This window comes from Littorina saxatilis, linkage group LG10 (assembly GCF_037325665.1).
Source record: "Littorina saxatilis isolate snail1 linkage group LG10, US_GU_Lsax_2.0, whole genome shotgun sequence".
NCBI lineage: Eukaryota > Metazoa > Mollusca > Gastropoda > Littorinimorpha > Littorinidae > Littorina > Littorina saxatilis.
Genome location: NC_090254.1, coordinates 44,831,854 through 44,856,431, shown reverse-complemented (window position 1 = coordinate 44,856,431; position 24,578 = coordinate 44,831,854). Strand labels below are relative to the sequence as shown.

General features: G+C 42.8%; 2 protein-coding genes across 3 annotated transcripts; both read right to left on the bottom strand.

The window, feature by feature from the left end:
• Nucleotides 1-2,036: 2,036 nt before the first annotated feature.
• LOC138978920 (uncharacterized) lies at nt 2,037-7,241 on the bottom strand. Of its 2 annotated transcripts, none has more exons than XM_070351732.1 (3): nt 4,578-7,241; nt 3,700-3,844; nt 2,037-2,740 (listed from the first exon to the last, which is right to left on the bottom strand). In XM_070351732.1, the coding sequence occupies exons 1-3, from the start codon at nt 4,853-4,855 to the stop codon at nt 2,423-2,425; spliced, it is 741 nt and encodes a 246-aa protein (XP_070207833.1). In that variant the 5' UTR covers nt 4,856-7,241; the 3' UTR covers nt 2,037-2,422. The 2 variants fall into 2 exon arrangements, with proteins under 2 accessions (XP_070207833.1, XP_070207835.1); XM_070351734.1 differs by having other exon boundaries at nt 3,700-3,817.
• A 576-nt stretch (nt 7,242-7,817) lies between these two features.
• Nucleotides 7,818-23,787, bottom strand: LOC138977882 (uncharacterized). The gene is made up of 7 exons (XM_070350488.1): nt 23,341-23,787; nt 20,890-21,590; nt 20,375-20,577; nt 19,646-19,848; nt 12,924-13,218; nt 12,171-12,535; nt 7,818-10,661 (listed from the first exon to the last, which is right to left on the bottom strand). The coding sequence occupies exons 2-7, from the start codon at nt 21,568-21,570 to the stop codon at nt 10,132-10,134; spliced, it is 2,277 nt and encodes a 758-aa protein (XP_070206589.1). The 5' UTR covers nt 21,571-21,590; nt 23,341-23,787; the 3' UTR covers nt 7,818-10,131.
• Nucleotides 23,788-24,578: the final 791 nt, after the last annotated feature.

Here is a 24,578-nt window from a genome sequence, read left to right as displayed (position 1 = left end):
ATTTACAAGACAAAAATACAAACACAGACGAAGACAACCACACAAAAGAGACTCGGTGGAACAGACACAAAGGAGGCCTTGCAGAAGCCTTACACATGACAACAACGAATTACAAATTGAACGACAGGTAGTTACACAGAAACACATTAATAACAAGAAATTCCTCCGAGGTAGGAAAAACACCCCCGTTGGTCAAAGGGAAATAACCATTCTCACTGCCACCAACTGAGAAGGTTATTTCCCTTTGACCATTAATATGTCCCTCTATAAGTCCTTGTAGAATCTTAATCCACCAATAACTCCCTTACCGTGTGTTTGACTGGTCCCAATTTTTGTAAGGACCGTCTCAGGAATGTATAGAACCTGTTCACCAAGTTTGGTGACGATCGGTCCGTTCATTCTTGAGATCTATATGCGAACACAAACAAACAAACAAAAAAACACATCGAGCGAAACCTATACACACCCCTATACCGGGGGTGTAAATACGAAATTGAGGTGTGTAACATATTCCGGCACACTTGCAACGAATCTCGAGAGGAACAAAATATTGACTGTTTAAAGCGTGCGCCCGTTTATTTACAAGACTCAACACACGCGCATTTTGCTGTGTGACAGTCTTCTCAGAAACTTCTGCCAGAACATTATGAGTTTTCCATGGCTACCTTGCCTCAGGCAGAGTCTCTTTTCTACTTTTTTTGTTAAACCTTCACACCATAAACCAATGTGTGTGTGTTGTTGTTGTTTTTTGAGAGTGTATGCCCCATCGCTCTATCTCTCTCATCTGCAGTATAACGTTGTTTTTATCGGTTACCACTTGTGTAGATACTCTTCCGTCACGTATACATACGGATATAATCAGTAACCATTGTTTTGTCCAGGTTTTCCTATTCGTTTCACAATCGTGAAGAGCATCTTACCATATTTTCTTATTAAGAACGTATTAGAATTAACTCTATTGGCCAAGGCCGAAGCTTCCTATACATTTGCTGCATTTGGATTATATGATTAAAACCTGCCATCTCTAACATGGGAACGTTCTTCTAGTGGGCCGACAATTCCCTGAATACTGTGAGCGTCTAGCTACAATGTCTGCAAATCTAGGCCATCTCATCCTTTTTACGAATGCCTCGACGCTTTCTCTGCAACGTTTTCAGCGTTTCTCCATAATGTTCTGCATCATAGCATCGACATGTTCATTTCGTCTTGCCATAAGTGGAAGTTTCTCTGACTAGTTTTGTTTGGGCGTCTTCCCTTGATATTTGTGACCCTCCACCACAGAACGAGTCGCATGTCACCTTTGCATGATTTTCATATTTTTATATTTAGTCAAGTTTTGACTAAATATTTTAACATCGAGGGGGAATCGAAACGAGGGTCGTGGTGTATGTGCGTGTGTGTGTGTGTGCGTGTGTGTGTGTGTGTAGAGCGATTCAGACTAAACTACTGGACCGATCTTTATGAAATTTGACATGAGAGTTCCTGGGTATGAAATCCCCGAACGTTTTTTTCATTTTTTTGATAAATGTCTTTGATGACGTCATATCCGGCTTTTCGTGAAAGTTGAGGCGGCACTGTCACGCCCTCATTTTTCAACCAAATTGGTTGAAATTTTGGTCAAGTAATCTTCGACGAAGCCCGGGGTTCGGTATTGCATTTCAGCTTGGTGGCTTAAAAATTAATTAATGACTTTGGTCATTAAAAATCTGAAAATTGTAAAAAAAAATAAAAATCTATAAAACGATCCAAATTTACGTTTATCTTATTCTCCATCATTTGCTGATTCCAAAAACATATAAATATGTTATACGGTATTCGGATTAAAAACAAGCTCTGAAAATTAAATATATAAAAATTATTATCAAAATTAAATTGTCCAAATCAATTTAAAAACACTTTCATCTTATTCCTTGTCGGTTCCTGATTCCAAAAACATATAGATATGATATGTTTGGATTAAAAACACGCTCAGAAAGTTAAAACGAAGAGAGGTACAGAAAAGCGTGCTATCCTTCTTAGCGCAACTACTACCCCGCTCTTCTTGTCAATTCCACTGGCACTGCCTTTGCCACGGGCGGTGGAGTGACGATGCTACGAGTATACGGTCTTGCTGCGTTGCGTTGCGTTCAGTTTCATTCTGTGAGTTCGACAGCTACTTGACTAAATATTGTATTTTCGCCTTACGCGACTTGTTACATTTTCCTAAAGAGTTTTTTATGCTCTATCCAGTGGTGAAAACCGTTTTAGAAAAGAGCGACCACTGTTTGAGTTATAAGACTGTGATTAAGGTGACCCTCACACTGTTACCAGACACTCCCCGGACTTATATTAAGCCTGGCGCAGAACCGCGCGAGGTGACATGCGACTCATTTCGTGGTGGAGGGTCACATTTGTTAATCAGGATGTGTCAGAATTAACAACTTCATTCTAATTGTTTGTATTGAATTCTCATTCTCCTGTGGTGAAGCTTCTGTGAATTGTTTTGAGCGTCTTCCCACAACTTCTGCAAATCAGGGCGAGTTAGAATCAACGACCTCACAGGAAAGGGTACGCATATTTCGGCCTGTATATCGCCTCGTTCAGGTAGTCCTACTGTGATGCGACTTCTCTGTAGAAACCGGAAATGACGTAACCGGAAGCGGATTTCCGCCATGATGGTGTCTCTCAAACTGTCTGTGATGCTGTCCGGACGATCGTGAGAAGGGGAGCTCAAGTGCAGGTAGTGGTAGGCCCAGATTCCCTGAAACGTGAAGAACAGCAATGAGCGATGGCAAAGTCTTGAAAGTACCATGTAAAACTGTCGATACAAATCACATAAGTATAGATGAGAATGAATTGATGATCGCGCTTTACTGGCAGCCAACTCTGGCAGATCAAACAAAGCGTAACCCACCTTTGAATTGCGGGGTGTTTTGAATAATGACAACAATTGAATTGTGGTGCAGTGGATACGACCCCCCCTCCTCGTTAAGACCTTTCGATTTAGGACTCCGATACCCCTGACTCACCTCAACCCAAAACCCTATCAAGACTCCGCATGTTAAGCTTTATTTCCTTATCTAAATTCACCACCAAAGTACGACTAACTCGTTTTTAGACATGGTATTTCTCAAACATTTGGGGTTGTCTGTAAAGGGAGGTACAGTTTTTGTTTTTTTAAATATAACAACCTCCATACATCTGAGAGAATCCGGTCACAAAAAGGTAGGACTCTTAAAATGGGGGTACACCGGACACCACCCTCACCAACCCCCCTCCCCCTCCCTCTTTAGGACTCCCCCACCCCTCACTCACCTCATTCCTTCACCCTCCAAAGATTCTGCTTTTGTTAGATTTCTTTCAATAAACTATTTACATTTACAACCAAATTAAGCCTCACTCTTTTTTCAGACCTGGTTGGGGTTGTCTTGAAAAGGAGGTACAGTTTAACCTCCCTTTTTAAACATAACAAAAAAAATGAGAGTATCAGATTAAAGGCGGACAAACACTCAGTTCCTTTATGGCAAAAAACCGAAGGACTTTTAATATCAATTGTACTACTACTAGAGAATCAGGTCTTAAAAAGGAATTAGTCTCAGAAAGGGTGTACATTAATTTCTAGGTTTGATGAACAGAAAATCCGAAAAAACAAGGTCTTAAAACGGTGGGAATCTTAATTTGGGCCGTCTTAAAAAGGGGAGGGTGGATTACTGTACTAACCTGGTTGTACAGTTCCTTTGCTCTGCTCGCCAGCGCCACCACAGGAGAGGTTGTAGACAGGGGAGACAACCAGGCTGTTAACTGGTCACGTGATGACTGCAGGGAGCCTAGCTGGGACCTGGCCACGTCCAAGTAAAAGTCGAGGCTGTCAAATCATGAAAAACAATCAACACTATTGTATTAATACTCTATTTAATAATGTTGTTTATCCTACATACGTGAGAGAGACACCCGTGAGATAATAATCGTTCAAATCACACGTGTGTATATCATGTAAATAAAGTCATGTCAAGCAGGTCTGGCAGGGACCTGTTTTTCCACTGCTTATGATGCCAAAGTCACCGAGACAAACGTTATTATAGAAACACAAAATTTAATTGCGCTTGCTAATTACCCTCGATGAATCTTTAGAACTAACACGTCACGCCACACTTTCAGAGTGACGTTTCTTTGCTTTGACGTTATAGATTACACGAGGCTTTAGAAGAGATCGAGGTTCCAAAACAAGCGTCTTCAATTTAGCTGCCTCGAATGCAGGACATTTTCAGTAAAATACACGTAAGTACAGTATGTAGGATAAACAGAATACTACATGGCTTGCTGTGTCGTACCAGATTTACACTCGTTGCTTTTTCAAATAGTGAACAGCTCGCTTTCGCTCGCAGTTCAATATTTTTAAAAAAAAATCGTGTAAATCTGGTACGACACAGCAAGCCATGTAGTATTCTCTATTTACATTACATTATGAATGTTTCCTTTACTTGGACCACACATAGATGATTTAAACTTGCCATCCAAATAAAATAATACTTGATAATCTTACTTTGAGAAACTTAATTTGTGAGCACAAAAATATCTGCATGAACGGAAATGCATACCATAAGGTAATGTTGTTGTCCTTGGTAATGGTGGTTACAGTTGCGACGATGGTGGAGGTGGTGGTGTTGATGATGGCAGTGGTGGGGGTGGCAAAGGTAATTTCAGCTGTGATTGTGGAGGTCGGGGTGGTTTTGTTGGCGGCGAGTATAATGTTGGTTGTGGGATAGCGGTGGTTGTAGGGGTGGTGGCGTTGAAGGTAATCTTGAAAGTAGCGGTGTTTGAGGAGGTGGGGGTGGATTTTGGTGGTGGCGGTTGTGGTGGTGGTGGTGGATTTCATAGTGGTGATGGCAAAGGTAAATTGGTAGAAGAGGTGGTTTGGGAGGTGGAGGGGATGGCTGCGAAGGTAATGTTGGCAGTAGCGCTGGTTCCGAGTGTGGTGGTGGCTTCAAAATCAAAGGATGCGATTGTGGCAGTAGTGATAGCAGTCGATGGCGTTGAACGGTGTGACCCAAGTCAGTAAGACAACAGCAGTGGTTGTGATGTTTTAGATAGTGCACGCAAGACTGTAAAAAGTGTATGCACAAATTTGTGGTGGCTGCGGCAGTGGTGTTGTTCATAAGGAGAACTTACAAAACTGCAACAAGTGTGCAAGACGATAGCAGTTGTGGTTATGACGTTTCTAGGTTGCGCTCACAGGACTGGAAACAGTTTATACACAAGTGTGTGGTGGCTGTGGTGGCTCTGGCAGTCTTCTGGGAGCTTCATTCGTGGCTTTTACTGACAATAATCCTCTCAGCTACTTGAAGACTGCCAAACTAGGGGCTGTGGAACAACGTTGGGTGGCGCAGTTGGCTCTTTTCAATTTTGAGATCAAGTATCGTTCTGGGAAATCCAACGTGAACGCGGACGTCCTGTCAAGGAATCCATTTGAGAGTCCGGGTACGGACATCGAGGAAGAAGTGGAGGCGGCTTGCTCTGTCTCTGTAAACATGGGCCGGGATCAAGGGTTGGCAGCAACTGCACATGTGGGCATCGTTGCTGGGACTACAGATGAGTCGGGAAGAGAGCAGTTAGGGGCAACACACGCTCTACCGACGATTGAACCCGCAGATCTGCAAAGACTTCAGGGTGAAGATCCAGTCATTGGTCTTTTGTCACAACATTTGAAGAAAGGAACAAGACCGAGTATACAAGAGAAACGAGATTTGGGAAACTCAGCCATTGCTCTGTGTAGACAGTGGGATAGGCTCGTGGTTGAGAAAGATTTACTTTGCCGTAGAGTCACAGATCCAGTTAGCAACAAACCGTTGTGGCGTTGTTACAGATAGTTTTGCCAGAGTCTCTCCAGAGGCCGGTCTTTGAATCTGTGCATGGGACAGGTCATCAGGGAGCAGAACGTTGTTTGCGATTGTTGAGACAGCGCTGTTACTGGTCAGGAATGTTCGCCACAGTGGGAAAGTGGGTTCAGGAATGTGAGCGTTGCAGCTTTGCCAAACTGCCTTCAGTACGCGCTACTGCTCCAATCGGACATTTGTTAGCTTCTCGGCCGCTTGAGGTTGTGGCTATGGACTTCACGCTTCTCGAAAAAGCAACGGATGGTAAGGAAAACGTGCTGGTATTGACAGATGTGTTCACAAAGTTTACGGTGGCAGTGCCTACCCGCGATCAGAAAGCTGTTACTGTAGCAAAGGTTTTGACGAAAGAGTGGTTTCAGAAATTCGGCATTCCCATGAGGCTTCACTCTGATCAGGGTCGAAACTTTGAAGGAGAGGTGATAAAAGAGCTCTGTATTCTCTACGGTGTGAAGAAGTCTCGGACCACTGCGTACCATCCGCAGGGGAATGCTCAGTGTGAACGTTTCAACCGGACGATGCATAACCGTTTGAGCACACTTACGGATCAGAAAAAGAAACGGTGGCCTGAATACCTCCAAAAGTTGGTGTATGTCTACAATGTGACGCCCCATTCTTCCACTGGATTTTCTCCATACGCTTTGTTGTTTGGTCAGGAACCGCGTTTACCGGTTGACTTTCTGTTGGGGATCGGTTTAGAAGAAGGTGGTTTGCCGACCACTGAGTGGGTTCAAGTCCACCGAGAACGGTTGTTACAGGCACATCAACTGGCGAACCAGAATCTACAGCAAGCAGCACATGAGCGAAAGAGGCGCCTTGATAAGAAAGTCAGAGGAAAATCACTTCAGCTTAGTCAACGTGTCTTGTTGCGGGATCACGGTATGGGTAGACGCAAAATCCATGATGCGTGGAAGTCAGAGATTTTTGTTGTGGTCGAAATACCCGATCAGGATGGTGGACCATATGTCATAAAACCTGAAAACGGAGGTGCGCCGTTCCGAGTAAATAGGGCAGAGATAAAAGAACATTTGACTCCTGTGCAACAAGCCCCTCGGGCATCCATTAGGTTGCCAGAATTTCAGTTCCAGAGACGTGAATCTAGTTCAGATGACACGGATGAGTCAAGTTCTGAAGATGAAGTTACAGGAAACGGGGTTAGATGGGCAAACAGTTCGTCTGGAAGACGAAGGGTAACTAACTTTCCCCGTCAGCGTCCCCAGCGACAGGGTGCTGGGACGCATTCAAACTTGCATCATTTACCACGAGGACCGTCCGCTTCGGTTCAGTCGGTGGTGGTATCTGAGAATTTTATGCTGTCTCTAGTCGACAGACTGCTCAAACGTACTGAGTAGGCTGTAATTAGATTTTACAAATTCTATGCTGTCTCCAGTTGACAGATTACTCCAATAGATGGGGTAGGCTGTAATTAGATTTTACAAGTTCTATGCTGTCTTTAGTCGACAGACTACTCAAACGTACTGGGTAGGATGTAACTAGATTTTACCGGATTCTACGTTGTTTCTAGTCCATAGACTACTCAAAACATATTGCGTGGGGTGTGACTAGATTTTAGATTTTGTATTCTTGAGATTAGTTGGTCACTGAACTTTAATTTGTTTGTGAATGGCGTCTCCAGCCTCGTACGCCTCAGGAGCAAAGTATGCTACCTGTAAGGGATTAGATGACCTTTTTCTTCCTTTTTGCTCTCTGCTGTCATTTGGTTTGTCTTTACTGTCTTCTCCGCTCTCACTTTTACTGTCTCCTCTGTTCTCACTTTCTATTTTTCTTGGTGGTATTTTTTAGAATTTTTGAGTTCTAGCACTGACTGATGTCTTTGTTCGAAGACAGTGTGTACACTGGTTTTGTTTATTAGAATTAATATTAGTGGATTTTTGAAATAGATTCTGAAGGATTGTATGGTTGCCTATGAATACTCCTGTTGAATGGTTTAATTGTGATGAGTGACATTAGGTTATTGCTGATTTTTGACTAAAGGTTTGATATTCTGGGTGAGTTTTAAGGACTTCCAGTTTTTTCATTGCCTTGGCAAGTGGTCATTTTGTTAGTTGATTAGAAGATTGTGTTGCCAAGTACAGTTGGGATACAAAGAGGGGACATGCATTGATAAATCGTAAAGGTTGTCAGTATTTTGTTCTGATGTATGCTCAAGAGAGATCAGATGCTTTGATAAATCGTAAAGATTGTCAACATTTTGTTCTGGTGTATGCTCAAGAGAGATAAAATATTTGATAAGTCGTAAAGATTATCATTATTGGTTATCTGGCAAGTGGTGAACATAATTCTTTGTAAAGTGAACCATGGAACTGCCTCTGTTAAAGATGAGTTGTGATTTTTTGTCAACTTGTGTGAGTTGGATGTCGACAGGAGATAGGATTATTGGCACTGGAAGGATTATGTGAAATTTGTATTTCAGAACCTATCAATTTTAGAGAAATATTGTTATAGTCAATGATGGTTGTTTTTGTGTGAAAGTTTTTGAAATGATTTGAGGATGGAGAATATTATGTTCTTGGGAGGTTAAATATTTTTTTTAAATTTTTCTGATTCTGGCATGTCGCCAGGAGACGACAGTCTAAGTTGGGGAGGATGTGAGCTTGGGAACGACAGTTACGGTACACATGCACTTGTGTGCATCCGTGTGAACTCGTGGTACCTCTGTGCTATTAAGGATTCAAACCTGTACTATCGGGGATCCATTAAGGTTTCCGAGACTGAGTTTCATTTCTATTGAATTGGTCTCGCGGAATAGCCGATTCTAAAATTTGCATAGGTAAAACGATCGCTTTTTTGGTACAAGCCTCTGGAGTAAATTTTGTGATTAATGTTTTTGTGAACGGGAAACAATTGACAGGTGGCTTTATTCCATCTCCCTTTTTCCCTCCGCCGCGATGTAAATTTGAATAGTTGAAGGTGACGTTAGACACTAACTAAAGAAAGTGGGGCTGCCTGACACCCCTCGAGTTAAATATGTGTTAATCTTGTGACACCGGCGCGCAGGATGTGGACGCTAAAACTGTGTTTTTGATTGGAATCTTTGAGGGAAAAAGACGTGTATTTTGTGCGTGTTTCCTTGACGCCGTGTGTGACATGTCTGTCACGGGCTGACATCTTTTCGGGATGTGAGAATTCTTTTGCTGGTAGGTTAATACAATTTTCTTTCTGTAAATGGGTAAGCAGTGAGAAGAATAGTATGCTGCTTGGGGAAAGGATTTATTTGAATGTTCAAGTAGATTGTTTTGTGAATTGGAATGTTTGGGAAGACTTTTGTTTGTTGAATGCTTTAGAAAACCGTTGTTTGAGAGAACGGTATTGTAGGCATGTTATTTGGTAGGAATGATGTGTTTTGTTGTTCAACGAGTTAGCTTGTGGTATTTGAAATTGTTGATTTGTTTACGTATGCTTACGGCGTGCATTCTGTGCTTTGCAGGATGGCCGAGTGTGCGACGGGGTTTTAGTTAGTTCTTTTCTAGAGGGGTCTAGTTAGATTCAGGTCTTTTCTTTTTTAGTGGGGCGTAGATTTGTTTTTAGTTAGTTCTTTTTTAGCTGGGTTTTCGTAGACGGGGTTTTAGTGGGGCGTAGATTTGTTTTCGTAGACTAGGTTTCGTTAGTGAAGTGCAGTTAGTTTTAGTGGAGAGATTTTGGTCAGGTTTTGTTAGAGTTTTTGTAGATTTGTTTTTTTTTGAAGAATTGTTTTTAGGTTGTTTTTTTAGATTTCGTTTGTTTTAGATTAGTCTCATTGTGGGTTTTTTGGATTAAAGTTGAGAGTGTGAATTTAGAGTAGAGTGTAGTTTGGGGGAAGGATTTAGTGTGTTTTTAAAGGGTAGCTTTAGAGGGAGAATTTAGAATGTAGTTTTAGAGTGAAGAGTTGAGAGCATTGTTTTTTTTTTAGTTGTTTAGTCCTATACATTGAAAGTTTTGTATTTGAAAGTAAACCCCCGTTATCCCACACATTCCCCATTTCATCGTATGGAATAAAAGAACCTGGTTAATATAACTTGTGTCGTTTGCTTGAGTGTTTGAGCTCGGTAAGAAAGAGGAAAGTAAATTGGCACTCGGTTACACAACTATAACTGTTTGTAAGATGATAGCACTGGTGGTGGTAGTATCGGAGGTGGCTCATACGATTTTGGTGTAGCAGTAAATAAGCAGGATGTAGCAGTGGTTGTTGTCATCTGTGTAGGGGTGTTATCATCCATGCTGACGTCATTCTATTTCCCCGCGTGTCACAGTGTCTCCTCATCTACAACAGGAATCCTTTCCTTTTCACCCACGACACGCTGCTTCCGTCAGAGTTGTCGTTCTTCTTGTCTCTCTGATCTTTCGTGGGCTGGTCGTGGTCGCCATTGTTGCTGTGAAAGGTGTCGGTGGTGACAGAAGGCACGTTCACCATGATGAGCTGTGTGGTACATCGTGATGCTGCATAAAGTCTGTCTTGAATATCAACTCCGTCACCAACCATTATATGGTCCGTGCCTGGCAGCATCACCACCACACGCCGCTCCAAGCCATGCACATAACCATAGTGTGTTACTGTGACACGGTCTGTTGCCGCCACCGCCACGTCGTTCAGATCTCTCTCCCACCTCGCCTTGTTGTGTACCCTGTCTTGTACCCCCAGCACACACACCGGTAAGCCTTCATCACGCAGACCGCGCACCACGCCGCTAGCTCGTGACGTCACCCTGTCTGCGTCATCCACGACGTCATCCTGTAGTTCTGAACTCCTGGTGATAATCATCACGTCGCGATAGCTCAGCGGGGTGGGGCTGTCTGCGTACAGGGGAAATACTTTTGTTACCGTTAGATATTCGTGGCTGGTAAATGTTCGTGTTAAATAGACTGACTTACTTAACTCTGTATCAACGAGTTGCCTAATATGGCTCACTTGTTGTTTCTTGCTGATAACGAGCTTGTTTCTTGCAAAGAAGCTTAATTGTGTGTTTGGTAGTCCTTCTCTCTTAAGTTAACCGTTAGGACAAATTAGAGTAAAATAGCTTTGATAGACATTCAGCAAAAATTAAATACAAAAACCTTCATAAATGGTTCATATTGGGAGCCTGGGTGCCTAATATGGAGCAGTAAAGAGGCCTTCACGAATCACTGTAAAAGCCGGCCCCCTATACTTGAAAATGACACGATCCAACTTAGTGTGCAAGTCAGATTAATTTAAATATGCTTAAGATGTAAGTGTGTCGGGTTGATGAGAGCATTATTTGAAGCACAACAGGAAACTAGATAAACTTAACAAAACAGAGTGAAAATAAATGGAATTATCAACTTCAACGAAAAGTAGATTATTTGTTATATTTTTATTAAAGCTAGATACATCGCTAATGTTCAGCAAGCTTCTTTATAAATCAATGAAAATAGCCTTTTGCTTTTATTTTCTTCGATTTTTTTAAAGTTGGTCCATATTAGGCGACACACGCGTACTTCAGCTGTGCTACAGTCGAACCAGCCTCTGTCCATAAAGACCACCTGTCCATAAAGACCACCTGCCACTTGAAACCACCCTAAAGGATCCCCAAGGGATTTTACTATATAAATGACCTGTCCATAAAGACCACCTGCCTGTCGATATCAAAGACCACTCAATTTCGGACCCAAGTCATGGTTTGAACCTGTCATGGGAGATTACCCGACGTCTTTTCTAAGTCTGCTTACAACCCCAATTGGCAATTCGCATTACAGGGCAGAACATACGTTGGGAGCGTTGCCATGGTGACTCAGCCATATTACGCGTATTACGTAATACTATGGTCCATGACAATTGTATGGTCTAATCTGATCTCATTGGGCTTTGACAGTCACCCACCAACCCACTCCTTCCACCCACCTCATCTTCCTCAAGAAAAACATCCCCGCAAAACATTTCTCTTTTGTGACACGTAAGCCCCCCGGGCGTCTAGACCGCTAATCGCAATGGCTCGCCTGTATAGTATAGTGCGTCCAGGGACCCCCTCCACACATTTCTAGCACGTGTTTTTGGCTTTTAGTGCGTATAGGACGCAGGGACGCACGCTATGACAACCTAGATAATACATTGTACATGCTTCATAGCTTATGAAATGGTGAGAAATAGCATAGAAATGAGACCAGAAAGAATATGTGTTGGCCGTTACAACCGTTATAATTGGGTTTCTATGAAAATTTTGGTGCACCAGATCAAAATGTAGTCCTTGTCCTTTCCAACGATGTATAATAAGCGGGGGTTCTTCAAATAATCTGTTTAGCAATGTGGCCTTGTGTGGCCTTTGTTTACAAGAAAGAGACGCCTACCCCCACTTTCCACACCAAGACGGCGCAGCTCGGCGGCGACGTCCTTCCCACACTGGGAGCACTCCACCGGCCACCGACCTGTGTGAGCGTTGCCATGGTGACTCAGCCGTATTACGCACTGTCCGTCCCCAGGGGCAGGTACACCGCTGTCGCTGTACTTGTGAACGCTACCTGTAGCCCTGTCAATCACTGGCTGCACCTCCCGCAGCACGGAGGGAGCACAGCGGAGAGGGATGGTGAGCGGTTCAGGCCGCAATGATGAGGGGATGGCGTCGTGTTTAAGACCTGCCGCCCACAGGTGCAGGCCGGGAACGCTCTTTTCCAGGCGGGTCACCAGTGTAGCGATGCGTGGACCTGGCTCAATACTGTGACACAGAATGGGGAAACATTGTGAGAGATGTATGTGCGAGGATGAATATGTGGGTGCGGGTATGGATATGTGTGGTTGGGTTATGTGTGTAATGATGTGTACTTTTATGTGCCTATGTGTTCTGAGAGTGTTGTTTTATGTGATATTATACACGAGCCAAAAAACAAATGTATGTTTGTTACATTCAAACAATAAAGTTTTGTTGAATTGAATTGAATTTATTTGATTTGAATTGAATACACACACACTAACTGGCACGCACACGCAAACAGAAACACATAAACACACACACCTGCATACACACACACACACACACACACACACACACACACACACACACACACACTCACACACCCATGAAACACAAACGCCTGAAGACCAACCTGCTATCAAACATCGCCTCATCTAGGAGGACGTACAACCTGCCGTCCTTCACGCGCACCAAGAGGTCGGTGACGGCCTGCTGCACGTCGGCCTCCCTGTTGGTGAAGTCATACTGGTGTTGAACCACGGTGCCTGGTGTTAGGGGAGGTGTTGGGTCCGCGCTCATAGGCAACTGTAGCTGCTTTGTAATCATTTTGCTGTTGGCCCAGGTGTTGATCAGTGTTGCGACAACTTGCACGTCGTGGCCCTGAAGCAGCCACCGCAACCCCTGCTGTACCAGCACAGCCGTCTTTCCTGTTGGAACACATATGTTAACCCGTGATTGGTAACAATGTAACACATTTTACAAATTGCAGGGCGCGCCCCGCAATTTGTAAAATGTTTTACAAATCACATAAATGGGTCCGATGTTTTCTTGTCATCTGGAACGTCCATAGATCTATTAGCTTGGTGGTATCAACGATGTTGCTTTCCACAAAGCGGGTGTGCGTTGTGTTGTCGTAAATTAATGTTTTATTTCCTGTCCTTGGTATTGTAGTAATAATTCCCTTCATCCACATCTCTCTCTGTATCAGTCTGCTTCTCTCTCTCTCTCTCTCTCTCTCTCTCTCTCTCTCTCTCTCTCTCTCTCTCTCTCTCTCTCTCTCGCTCTCTCTCTCTCTCTCTCTCTCTCTCTCTCGCTCTCTTTTACTCTCTCTCTCTCAATCTCACACACACACACACACACACACACACACACACACACACACACACACACACACACACACACACACACACACACACACACACACACACACAGAGGCACATTCACACGCATACACACATACACACACACACAGAGGCACACACACGCACACACACACACACACACACACACACACACACATATATATATATATATATATACACACACACACAATCTTCAGCGTCGCTTATTCCTATATACGAAGTTGTTTTTCTAAATTATTTTCCTGACTGACACCTATGCCTTGTTTATAAGCGTATTTGACAAAGGAGAGCCCAAATTGGTGTGATTTGCATTTTGAAATAAGCATATTTGACAAAGAAAAGCCGATATGGTAAACTTTGCATTTTAGTCACTGTGATCACTGTATCCCTGCGCTACCGCGCAAACATGTCTCAGTGACTCACACCACTTTTTAGCAGGGAGTGTTTTGGGGATAAAGATAGTACTTTTTGGCATAGAACTTATCGTAGTATGAAAGGAAAAACATCAAAAACTATCAAGTACTTTTTGAGAACTGGCGTGCACATGACATGTTTGTGACGGACACACCGAGAGACAGACAAATCTTTGGTTATCCCTCTTCCAAATCAAAACATAATAAAAACTACATGTGCAGATTTACTCACACACTTTCATTTTCATAATTATGAGGTTTGGCCTGGGATTCCTATGTGGTTGACTGGGCTCTAAACAACAAATATTAATAAAAAAAAATAAAAGGCTTGTATTACTTTGTGGAACGCGATAAAATCGCGGTTTTAGGTTCGACGTAATTTGTCAAATAATGTTTTTACATGTTTACAAATCAGGGGTTAACAACATAACTCAACATCACAAACTTAACAATAAGCTATTAGAAAAAAAATGTCTTTGGGATTTAGCGTCTTCTAGGAGTGGTACCTTTAGTTTCAACTCCTTTTCTGAGACAAACGAATCTCTTTCCTTCCCCTCTATGACAGCTTTTGTAAAATCAGACGACACAAATAAGACGCACACAGCAGAGAGGGAACACTGACAACTCAAAGTGTCTAGTGATGTTATGCTGAACAAAAAAGTCACAAATCTGACCCATAGTCTTTAACAAAGACATAATTCTAACAAAAGCTCAACTAATGGTGTTTGGCTTTTAGCGTTATATATATAAGGTGATGAGTATTGTGGTATTTTGTTTTATTTCAATATCGCCGCTATTAGTTCAAGACCGTGTATCCGACATTTTGGCGGGAATCGTTTCTTTGCATGGTTAACTCCCTTATTTTCCGCGCCTTTTGGAAAGACTTTGGAATCGCTAGCTTTCTTGCTTGCGTCAAAATCTCTTATGTCAAGATGCATCGAAACAATCAACAGCAAACCCTCAAAAAGGATCATTCGAGGCTTTTTATCGTGTAAACCCCGGTCATAATAAAGCAGATACGAGGTTGATGGGAACTTGTACATTACTTATATATCATGCTTGCCTGCCAGATGGCGGGTTTATTACGATGCTGTTATAATGAATAAGATAATGGATACTGTTTCCCAAACTAACCAAAAACCTGTGTTTCAAGCCACTTTTAAGACCAGAATATAGCGGTTCGGTTTCAGTTTCTCTCTCTCTCCCTCTTTCTCTCTGACAAGGGAGTTAACCATGCTCTCTCTCTCTCTCTCTCTCTCTCTCTCTCTCTCTCTCTCTCTCTCTCTCTCTCTCTCTCTCTCTCTCTCTCTCTCTCTCTCTCTCTCTCTCTCTCTCCACCGTGCGACAGTAAAGTTTCGGATGTGAATGAACATGAATATGGCTTAGAGATTCTTGAGCAATGTAGTGTTGGTTTGTTTGAATTATATGATTATTTGTGGTGACCCGAACGCTCGGACTGGAAAAAAATGAATTATGAACCACGTGAACACTTTGGTTATTTTAGTGAACAGCACGCTCTTGTTGATTAGAAGGCGGATTGTGATCCTTTTGTAAAGTAGTCATCTGATGTGAAAACAAATGTGTTTTGTAGACAATTGCTTGAAGTGTGCAACATGTTTGATGTGTCATTTTGAATAGTTTGTTGAAAAGACGATGTGAATGTAAGCAAGCCAAGGATGATGGTCTTTTTGCACGACATGTATATCAACAAAATGTATTACGCTCTGATAGATTTGTGCACGTTGAAGCACGCAAACATCATACACATTTGAATCAAAGGACGAAATCGAGTTATAACCGATTAAAAGTTAACCGATTGTTGTCATTTGAAAAGAATTCTCATTTATTTTGGAAGGATATGAGAGAAATATAGGATGTATGGACGGGAGAAAGAGTGTGAGCGACACTATTTAAAACACTGAGTGGCACACTCATTTTAAACAAGATTTTGGGGTGTTGCAGGTAGCTCTGTTTCCTCCTTGGGGATGAAGCTACCAGGGTAAGGGATTGTGTTGGAGGTGCGGGTAGAGGGGTAGCCCTCCCGGTGCTCCCCCTTGGACCTCCCTAGTCTAGGACCCTGGGTCTTCGCGAGGTGGCCATTGTGGCGTAATCCCTCCGGACTAGCATAACGTTTCCCTATCCCAAGACCGACCGTGCGTGGTCTATGACCACATCCTCTACGAGGTGACCCTATCAACTAGGCAGCGCAAGCCCCTAGGCGAAACACGGCGGATCTAGAGGAGAGAACCTCGATAAAAAATGTGAGCTGCCATGAAGACGGAGCATGTTGGCTGAGGACAGCGGGCAGACCTTCTGTGCAGACACCCATCTACAGGAGAAAACCAGGCATGCACGCATCAAACCCAACATGGCCAAACAAGTTTTTAACACCGATTATGTTCAACTTGATGAACAAGATGTGAACGATGAGAGTTTGGTAAATAATGTTATAGTACCAGAATTAGATTGTCCCATATCTCCTCAGGAGATAATAGAGGCTGTAGAGAACCTCAAGAAAGGTAAAGCATGCGGAACATATGGGATAATGGCAGACATGATTTATTTGTGTGGTGATTTTTCTGTGCAGTTTATGCCAAAGTTGCAATAATCGTACCGGGGTTAAAAAAAGGTGATAAAGATAAAGTAGAAAATTATAGAGGCATCTCAGTGTTAAGTCTTTTCAGTAAAGTTGAGCGAAGTTCAATCGGGATTTAGGAAAGGTTATTCCACAGTTGACCACATTTTTATACTGAATGCCATCATTGAAAAGTGTTGGTGAAGAGGTGGCAAATTATATGTTTGTTTTGTGGATCTAAAGCCAGCTTTTCACTCTGTACAACGGATGCGCCTTTTCGAGATTATGTGTGAGAAGGGGGTATCAGGAAAGTTAATGAATGCCCTTGTTGTAGTTTATAATTCTGTTGTTTCTTGTATCAGGGTGCATAATGCATCAACCGAATTTGTTGATTGCTTTATTTGTGCAAGAAAATGGTGTGCATGGAATTCAATTGTTGCCTGGATTGATTGAAATTATTCTACTGCTTTTTGCTGATGATATTGTTTTGTTGTCAGATTCTCCAGGAGGGCTACACAATCAAATTAATGCATTAAAGATTTATGTTCGTATATCAACAATGTTGAGAAACCAAGGATCATGTTTGTTTTTTTTAGAAAAGGTCCATCCGATGCATACTTATTAGCATGCCATTAAGGCCACACAGAATACGGCATGCTGTGGGTTCAAGGGCCTCCTGGCCTATCCTGAGTATAGTCGGAGCATGCCTATAACTATAAGGGGTGAGCATGATCATGTGGAAATGGGCGAGCATAATCTTTGCGAATCTCACGGCATCTTTTAAAGCACATTTCGGCACTTTGGCAACAACTTTCCTAAATACCTATCCTCGGTACTGCAAAGCTCTGAAACGCTCTTTAAACTTCAAAAATACGGAAATAATTCCATTAAGTATCAATCCTCTTCTGTTTGAATTGTTCTGCCCGCTAACATTCGCAGTATGTTGCTCTTCTTGACTATTCCATGCTACGCCGTATTACCTTATGACTGCTCTGGCAGACCTGTTCTGGACGCCTTGGTCCTTGGGTAGAATCAGTATGCAACAGGTGCGCTTTATAAGATGTCGTGAGATTCGCATAGATTATTATTGGACATTTCCCCACGATCATGCTCACCACCTTTCAGGCATGAGTAGACTATACCCAGGATACGTCAGGAGGCCCTTAAAGCCACAGCATGCCGGTGTAACACGAATTGTTACTCGACGAAATATGTACTCGGGAGTAAAATTTCGTACGAAAGTCTTACTCTGAGTACACCTTTTCAGTCAAAATCTCGTACGCGAAAATGGGATGCGGGCAAAAGGATAATGCCAATATGTGATATCGCGCAAACAAATGTCGCACTACCCTCCCTCCACCCATTCCACCACCAAGACTAACCGGGGACAGGGGAGTAAAAGGTGGGTACACCTGGCGTGGGCAGTACATTGCTCGTGTTAAGGTGGAATAATGTTTTCGTTATTCATTCATCAAGAGAGTAACATTTTCGACCGAAATGTTGACTCGTAACACACCTGCCGTGGGGATTAATTTTTTCTTGTTTAGGGAGAGGCATTTTTTCTTGTTTAGGGAGAGGCATTTTTTTCGTAGAGAGAGTAATTTTCTCGTGTTACACCGGCCGAATTCTGTGTGGCCTTAAGGGCATGCAAATGTGTATGCATCGGATGGATGATGATGATGATGATGATGATGATGATGATGATGATGATGATGATGATGATGATGATGATGATGATGATGCATCCTGAACTCAGGTTTGAAAATAGGTCTTATTTGTGCCCCTGACACGATGCGTTGAGTTTCCTAGTCTAGCGAGGAAAAAGATTTTTTACATATTGTGTTATTGATATAAGCAGATTCGCGATCGTCGATAACGATTTTCATGGTGTGTAATTTTAAAATTACAAAGGAATTGATATGTAAGACAGTTTTAAGCGAGCTATCTTTCGCGGATGTACTTACTGTGCAAACAACTCTAAATATGGCAAAAGTGTCACGTGATAATCAACTTTGGCTACGAAGCAGACGATACTTTTTCCGTAACCATTTGGGAGTGATGCAACAATATAGCTATTCTGATGAACACTTGGGGGAATTCGGGGGCTGTGATTGGATGGGCTCTTCCGATTATCAAAGCATAATGCTACGGAAGTCGGCCATTTTTCTCAATATCCAAAGGCATATTGAGAAAAATGGCCGACGCATGATTCCGGTTTACCCATCTGTACCATGGCGATGTTTCTATCGACAACAGCATACACTGACAACTTAAAAAGCTGTTTCAACAACTGTGTTGTGAAGTCGAATGCACTTGGAGTCAGGTTTTCTTCCAAAGTCAGAAAGCGTGTAGCGTTGTGCATGTCTGCGCGAACATGATGCGCGTCAGTAAGAAGTTTGTCTGCTATCAAAACCTGAGATCAACGCATCGACGCAAAAACTGTCATTTTGTAAGTTTGGAACAACAAATCAAGGTCAGAACAGCTTATTATAATCGCTATTGTGTTTTCAGCGTAGCAATAGGGTCCGATATTTAGACTCGAACAAGTATAATGACGTCTAAATATCGGACCCTATTGCTACGCTGAAAACACAATAGCTGTTAATATCACGATCTCCTTCCCACAGCCGTCTCAGCATTTCGACTTGTTTTAACCTTAGAACGATGTCTTTATCATAACTGTGAACATAACGGAGATTACTGTCAAAGTCGGCCGATCTGCAATCACTTTCGTCTCGGTTGGGAGATAACTGTGTATTCCTGTTTTAATAGACTCGGCGCACCAACGGGGAAGCATCCAGTCAGAGAGAAACCGGGCGGCTAGCGTCGTGAAGCGAAGAAGTTCAGTTTAGATGATAATGATGAAGACGACGACGACGACGGGAACGACGATGATGATGATGATGATGATGATGATGATGATGATGATGATGATTATTATTATTATGATTATGATGATGATGACGATACTGATGATGATGATGATGATGATGATGTGTCTAACCAGTGCCAGGGGGTCCTGTCAAGCAGATCCGTGGCGGGTCTCTATTCATGAGGTCAAGTTGTTGCAGGGTCAGAACCACAGATGCCAGCTTCCGCCCCAGTTCCGCCACCGCCTGTCCTGCAGTCCGCACCTCCACACCAAGCACACGGACACGGACACCGTTGTAGCAGTGGACGGACACCGTGGTGGCCGGTCCCACAAACCTGCAACACAGATGGGAATAATGATGGGGATCGTAAACATGGTCGCTTAATTCTTACATTGTGGTAATCATTTAACTTTTGATAGCAAGTTGTGGTCTTCGTAAAAAGAATCGTATGACTAATGGCATAGACAAAATTGGTGTTGGATTTGATTTGATCTCTCTCTCTCTCTCTCTCTCTCTCTCTCTCTCTCTCTCTCTCTCTCTCTCTCTCTCTCTCTCTCTCTCTCTCTCTCTCTTTTCTTACTCTCCTTTGTCTGTTCACAAACCTTCACCAATACAAATGTATGAATGTGCCAATTAATGTATATTAGTAAACATGTGTCCACAAAATAAAATATTGTACACAAGTACTGCCTTGTGATTTGGTTGCCAAATTTCCTTCTTTATTTTTCTTCGTGCATAGTATTCAGTTTGTTTTGACCTTCACCCCATCAACTTATCATGAACCCTCATCTCACCCCCCAAAACTTGATGCACGTCCAAACATTGTAACTAAACGGACACAACACCATGTATCCCCTCACCTTGCCACGATGTCCAGATACTTATCATCAGAGAGCAGAGTGTCCACAGTACAGGCCATCCTGTGTTGCCACCAGGTGCTCAGCTGTGATAACACGGCGGGTGTCACGTGCCAGTACGATGCAGGCTGGGACAGTTGGTCAGAGCAACAGCAAAGCTGTACGGCCTTCGCTGTATTGGGTGCACCCAGGCTCCCCCACAGCGCCTGCAACCGAACGTAAGTCCGTTGGGATTGCATAAAGAGAAGAATGCAAACACCAAATTAATCAAAATTCTAATCGGCGAACAGAAGCTTTCTCTCTGTCTCTCTTCCTCTCTGTCTCTAACTCTCTCTCTCTCTCACTCTCTCTCTCTCTCTCTCTCTCTCTCTCTCTCTCTCTCTCTCTCTCTATCTCTCTCTCTCTCTCTCTCTTCCCTTCTTTATCTCCCTTGTTTATCTCTCCCTCACCGTCTCTATCTCTCTCCCCCCCTCTCTCTCTCTCTCTCGCTCTCTCTTTGCCAACTTTTCAAGCCGAACCTGTTGTAACTTGGCATTGTTCTCATCATCCAGAATCCGCTGTAGCTGAGCGCGGCTCACGTATGGTAAGAAGAGAGTCTTCCTCACTGTCAGGCTTGGTGTGATGTCACTGACCATGTGTCTGGCGTGCACCTCATACTTGTCCAGCTGCTTAACCGCCTTGTCAATAACCTTGATCACCTCAGTGTCCGCTCGGCTTGCTTCGGTCTTACCGACAGACTTCATCTCTCCTACCAGGATGCCGTGCTTGCGGTGAATGACCAGGATGTCAAAGTCTCCCTGCTTCCCGTGATGCCGAAGCTCCTTAGGTAAGTTTGCTGGTTTTGGGAGCTTGCTTGTCTGTTTGGCGTAGAACGGCTTGTTGAGGTAGTCTTTAAAGTTGAGCTCAGACACCACGAACATGACCTCCTTTCCGGAATCTCCGAGTTGCTGCAAGTTGTGCAGCACGTGCTGCTGTGCAAAGTCTGCCTGAATGTTTCCCTGCTGCTGCTGAAGCTGCTCACCAGAGGGCAGCACGAGCACTTCCTGGTCAGTACCGGGTACTTTGGCCGTGTTATAAGGCACCCGGTTAAAGTGCACGGGAGGCACAATGTATGTACGGGTGAGAGCGTCAGGGTACAAGTGTCGCACAATGTCCACCATGTTGTCACTGGTGTTCTGATCACTGGTTCCGCACGCCATGAAGCCAATAATTCACTTGTCTGGAAAATGACGTCATACAAGAATATGACAAGTAAAACAAAGAGAGAAAAAGAAGAACAAGACCAGCAAGAACAGGATAGGTAAAACACATCCCCATTAGCAAAATTATTTATTTGGCAAGCTGTGGGCCTGACATGATGACACTCCATGAACGCGCTAAATGTTTTCACCAAGACTTTTAAAACAAAGGCTGACCGAAACCTGCTGCTAAGACAGTGCGGACATAGTTATTGCCTGGATTACATAAGCCAACAAAAAAAAGCCATTTTCAAAAACAGGCAGCATTATCCTGTGTTTTAAGCTCAAGTATCAAACCTGAAGTTTCTCCACACCAGTTTTACCCAAGGCAAGTCTTCAACTTACAGTTAACAACAACAACAAGAACACAGCTTATCAAGGTTACATTTTGCTTACATAATCGTGCAGTTTTAGGCAAAGAGTGGACAAGAAGAGAAACTTGGTTAAAAAGTGCAGTAAATAGGGGAAGTTCGGCGATCACAAATAGAGTGGAGTCAAGGAGAAATACCTATTTGGAAGGCGGGCGTGTAGGAAGCTGTTTTAATAAACTGAGCAAAACAATGCTTGCACCGGTTTTCGTACCCCAACTAAAACATTCATTCCCCTGTCATTTTTTTCAAACTTTATATGCCATAAAAAGCCTTTTACTTGGCTCTCTGCCAAACGTTTCGGATCAAAGATTTATGTTACAGGTATCACGTGACTGCCGCCGAAGTAAGGGTACCCCCCAAATCTACCTGACAAGTTATGCCTATTCTGCATTAGTGTCGATTTTTTTTATAAGTACTAGACGTTTTTGTAAGGTCGATTTTTGGAGTCCCCTTACTTCAGCGGCGGTCACGTGATAGCTATATATAACAGATATCTTTGATCCGATAAATGTGGTAGATAGCTAAGTGGAAGCTAAGGCTTTTAATGGCATATCAAATTTGAATGATATGACATAAGAATGAATGTTTAAGTTGGGGTACGAAAATGGGTGCAGTAATGTTTTTGCTCAGTTTATATGCGGGGTGTAAAAAGTCCTGTGACTGTTCCCTATCACTTCGCTGTGTGTCAGGGATCGCTAGATACTGGAACGAGGTCAGAGTGCTGATTTCACTGACAGGGTTGTGTTACGTACCGTCCTTGACAATGCAAGCAAAATATAATGCCACTTCAGGTCCTGGGTTTTGTTACCGACATGTACACACGTTTATAAGAAGTACGTTCAAAACAAAATGTGAGGACATGTTCTGAGATGATAACGATGATGGAACAGAAAACAGGGAACATGAAGAGTAGGAATGGGAGGTTCAGAAGAAGAAGACGAAAAAGAAGAAGAAGAAGAAGAAGAAGAAGAAGAAGAAGAAGAAGAAGACGACGAAAAAGAAGAAGAAGAAGAAGAAGAAGAAGAAGAAGAAGAAGAAGAAGAACAAGAACAAGAACAAGAACAACAAGAACAACAAGAACAACAAGAAGAACAAGAAGAACAAGAACAAGAACAAGAACAAGAAGAAACAAACAAACGAAAAAGAAGCAAAGAAACAAACAGAGTGAAAAAAAAACTTTCAAAAGAAAAATGTCAGACAAAGCAGAAGAACATACCAGCCCAGTGACAGTCTAAACGTCGAAGACCGGAGAGTATGTGACAGGCACCCTGTGTTTGACAGAGGTATGACAGTTCATTATGGGTGGAAAATATGAAGGATGAAGAATTAATAGGGAGTATGCATAGCAGAGTCTCCTTACCTTGACGTTCTGTGATGTACTGCTGTTCTTGCTTTTACTCTCGTGTCTGTACGCTGTATCTCAAACGGAACCAATTTAGCAATATACAAATGACTGGCCTGCCACTGACCACTTTTCCTCACTAAATCAAACTTCACAAATAATAAAAGGTAGAACACTTTGTCAAGAGTGCATTGTAAAGATCCTTCTTGCAGTAAACTTATAGTTTTAGTCAACGGGGAAGTCAACGTGGTAACGCTAAACACTTTACACTTGCTGAGTTGTCTTTCTAAACTGTTGCTATGCTGTAACACAACACAAAATATTTCAAAACGTGAGATACACAGCCAGAACGAACCAGCAAAAGCAAGGCTTGAAGTCTGTCTATATTCAGTGGTAAGATCAAACTCTCCTTACAAAATCCTACTTCTGTTTCTTTTGAAGTGCTACCTGGTCTGTGTACTAAGAGCTGACTCCGAGCCTTATGACAGTGTGTTTTCGTATGCCGGTAGCATCCGGGTCAGCTCCACCCGAGGCATGTATCATCTAACACGCACACACTTACTGAGCGGGTGCATGGCGGGAGGGGGGGGGGGGGTATTTCGGGATTTGCGAGGTTGGGTTATACAACAACAGTTATTTGTGGTTGTGAAGAATGAAGTGTGTTTACGACAAGGGTGCCTAGACTCGCTGACTAAGGTCACACAAGAAGTGAAACTGTTTAGATATGATGGAAGTAGAAGTGGGGGTCATGTTTGTGGTGGGGGAAGGAGGAGGTATTTCTGTTTTGCTTTTAGTACGGGGTTTATAATGACCCTCCTAGCTGTTTCCACTGCGCTGTGTGTCAGAGGGTCCCCCATCTGAAACGAAACCAGGGTGCAGATTGCAATGGCAGGGCTGTGTAACAAAAGGCGCTGTGGTATGAGTAATAACACAGAGTACGAAGTTGTCAAGTTCAACTTTGTTAAACTCAAACTTTAAACTGTTAAACTTTGTTTCATTCTTTCCATACCACCCTGAAGAAAGCAGTTAACATGCCGAAATATTGATTTAACTTACCTAACCTGGTTACTGGTGTGTTTTCTTTTTATTTAGAAGTTGTCAAGTGTATAATGTATCCGTAGGAGAAATTGAGTTACTATTTGCAAGTATAATTTCAAAGAATGACCTGCATTAAAAACGAAAATACAAAGAAGACGAACAACTGGCGAGAAAAGGTGAACATTAAACAAACGAAAATGTAACCAAACTGGAAAGAT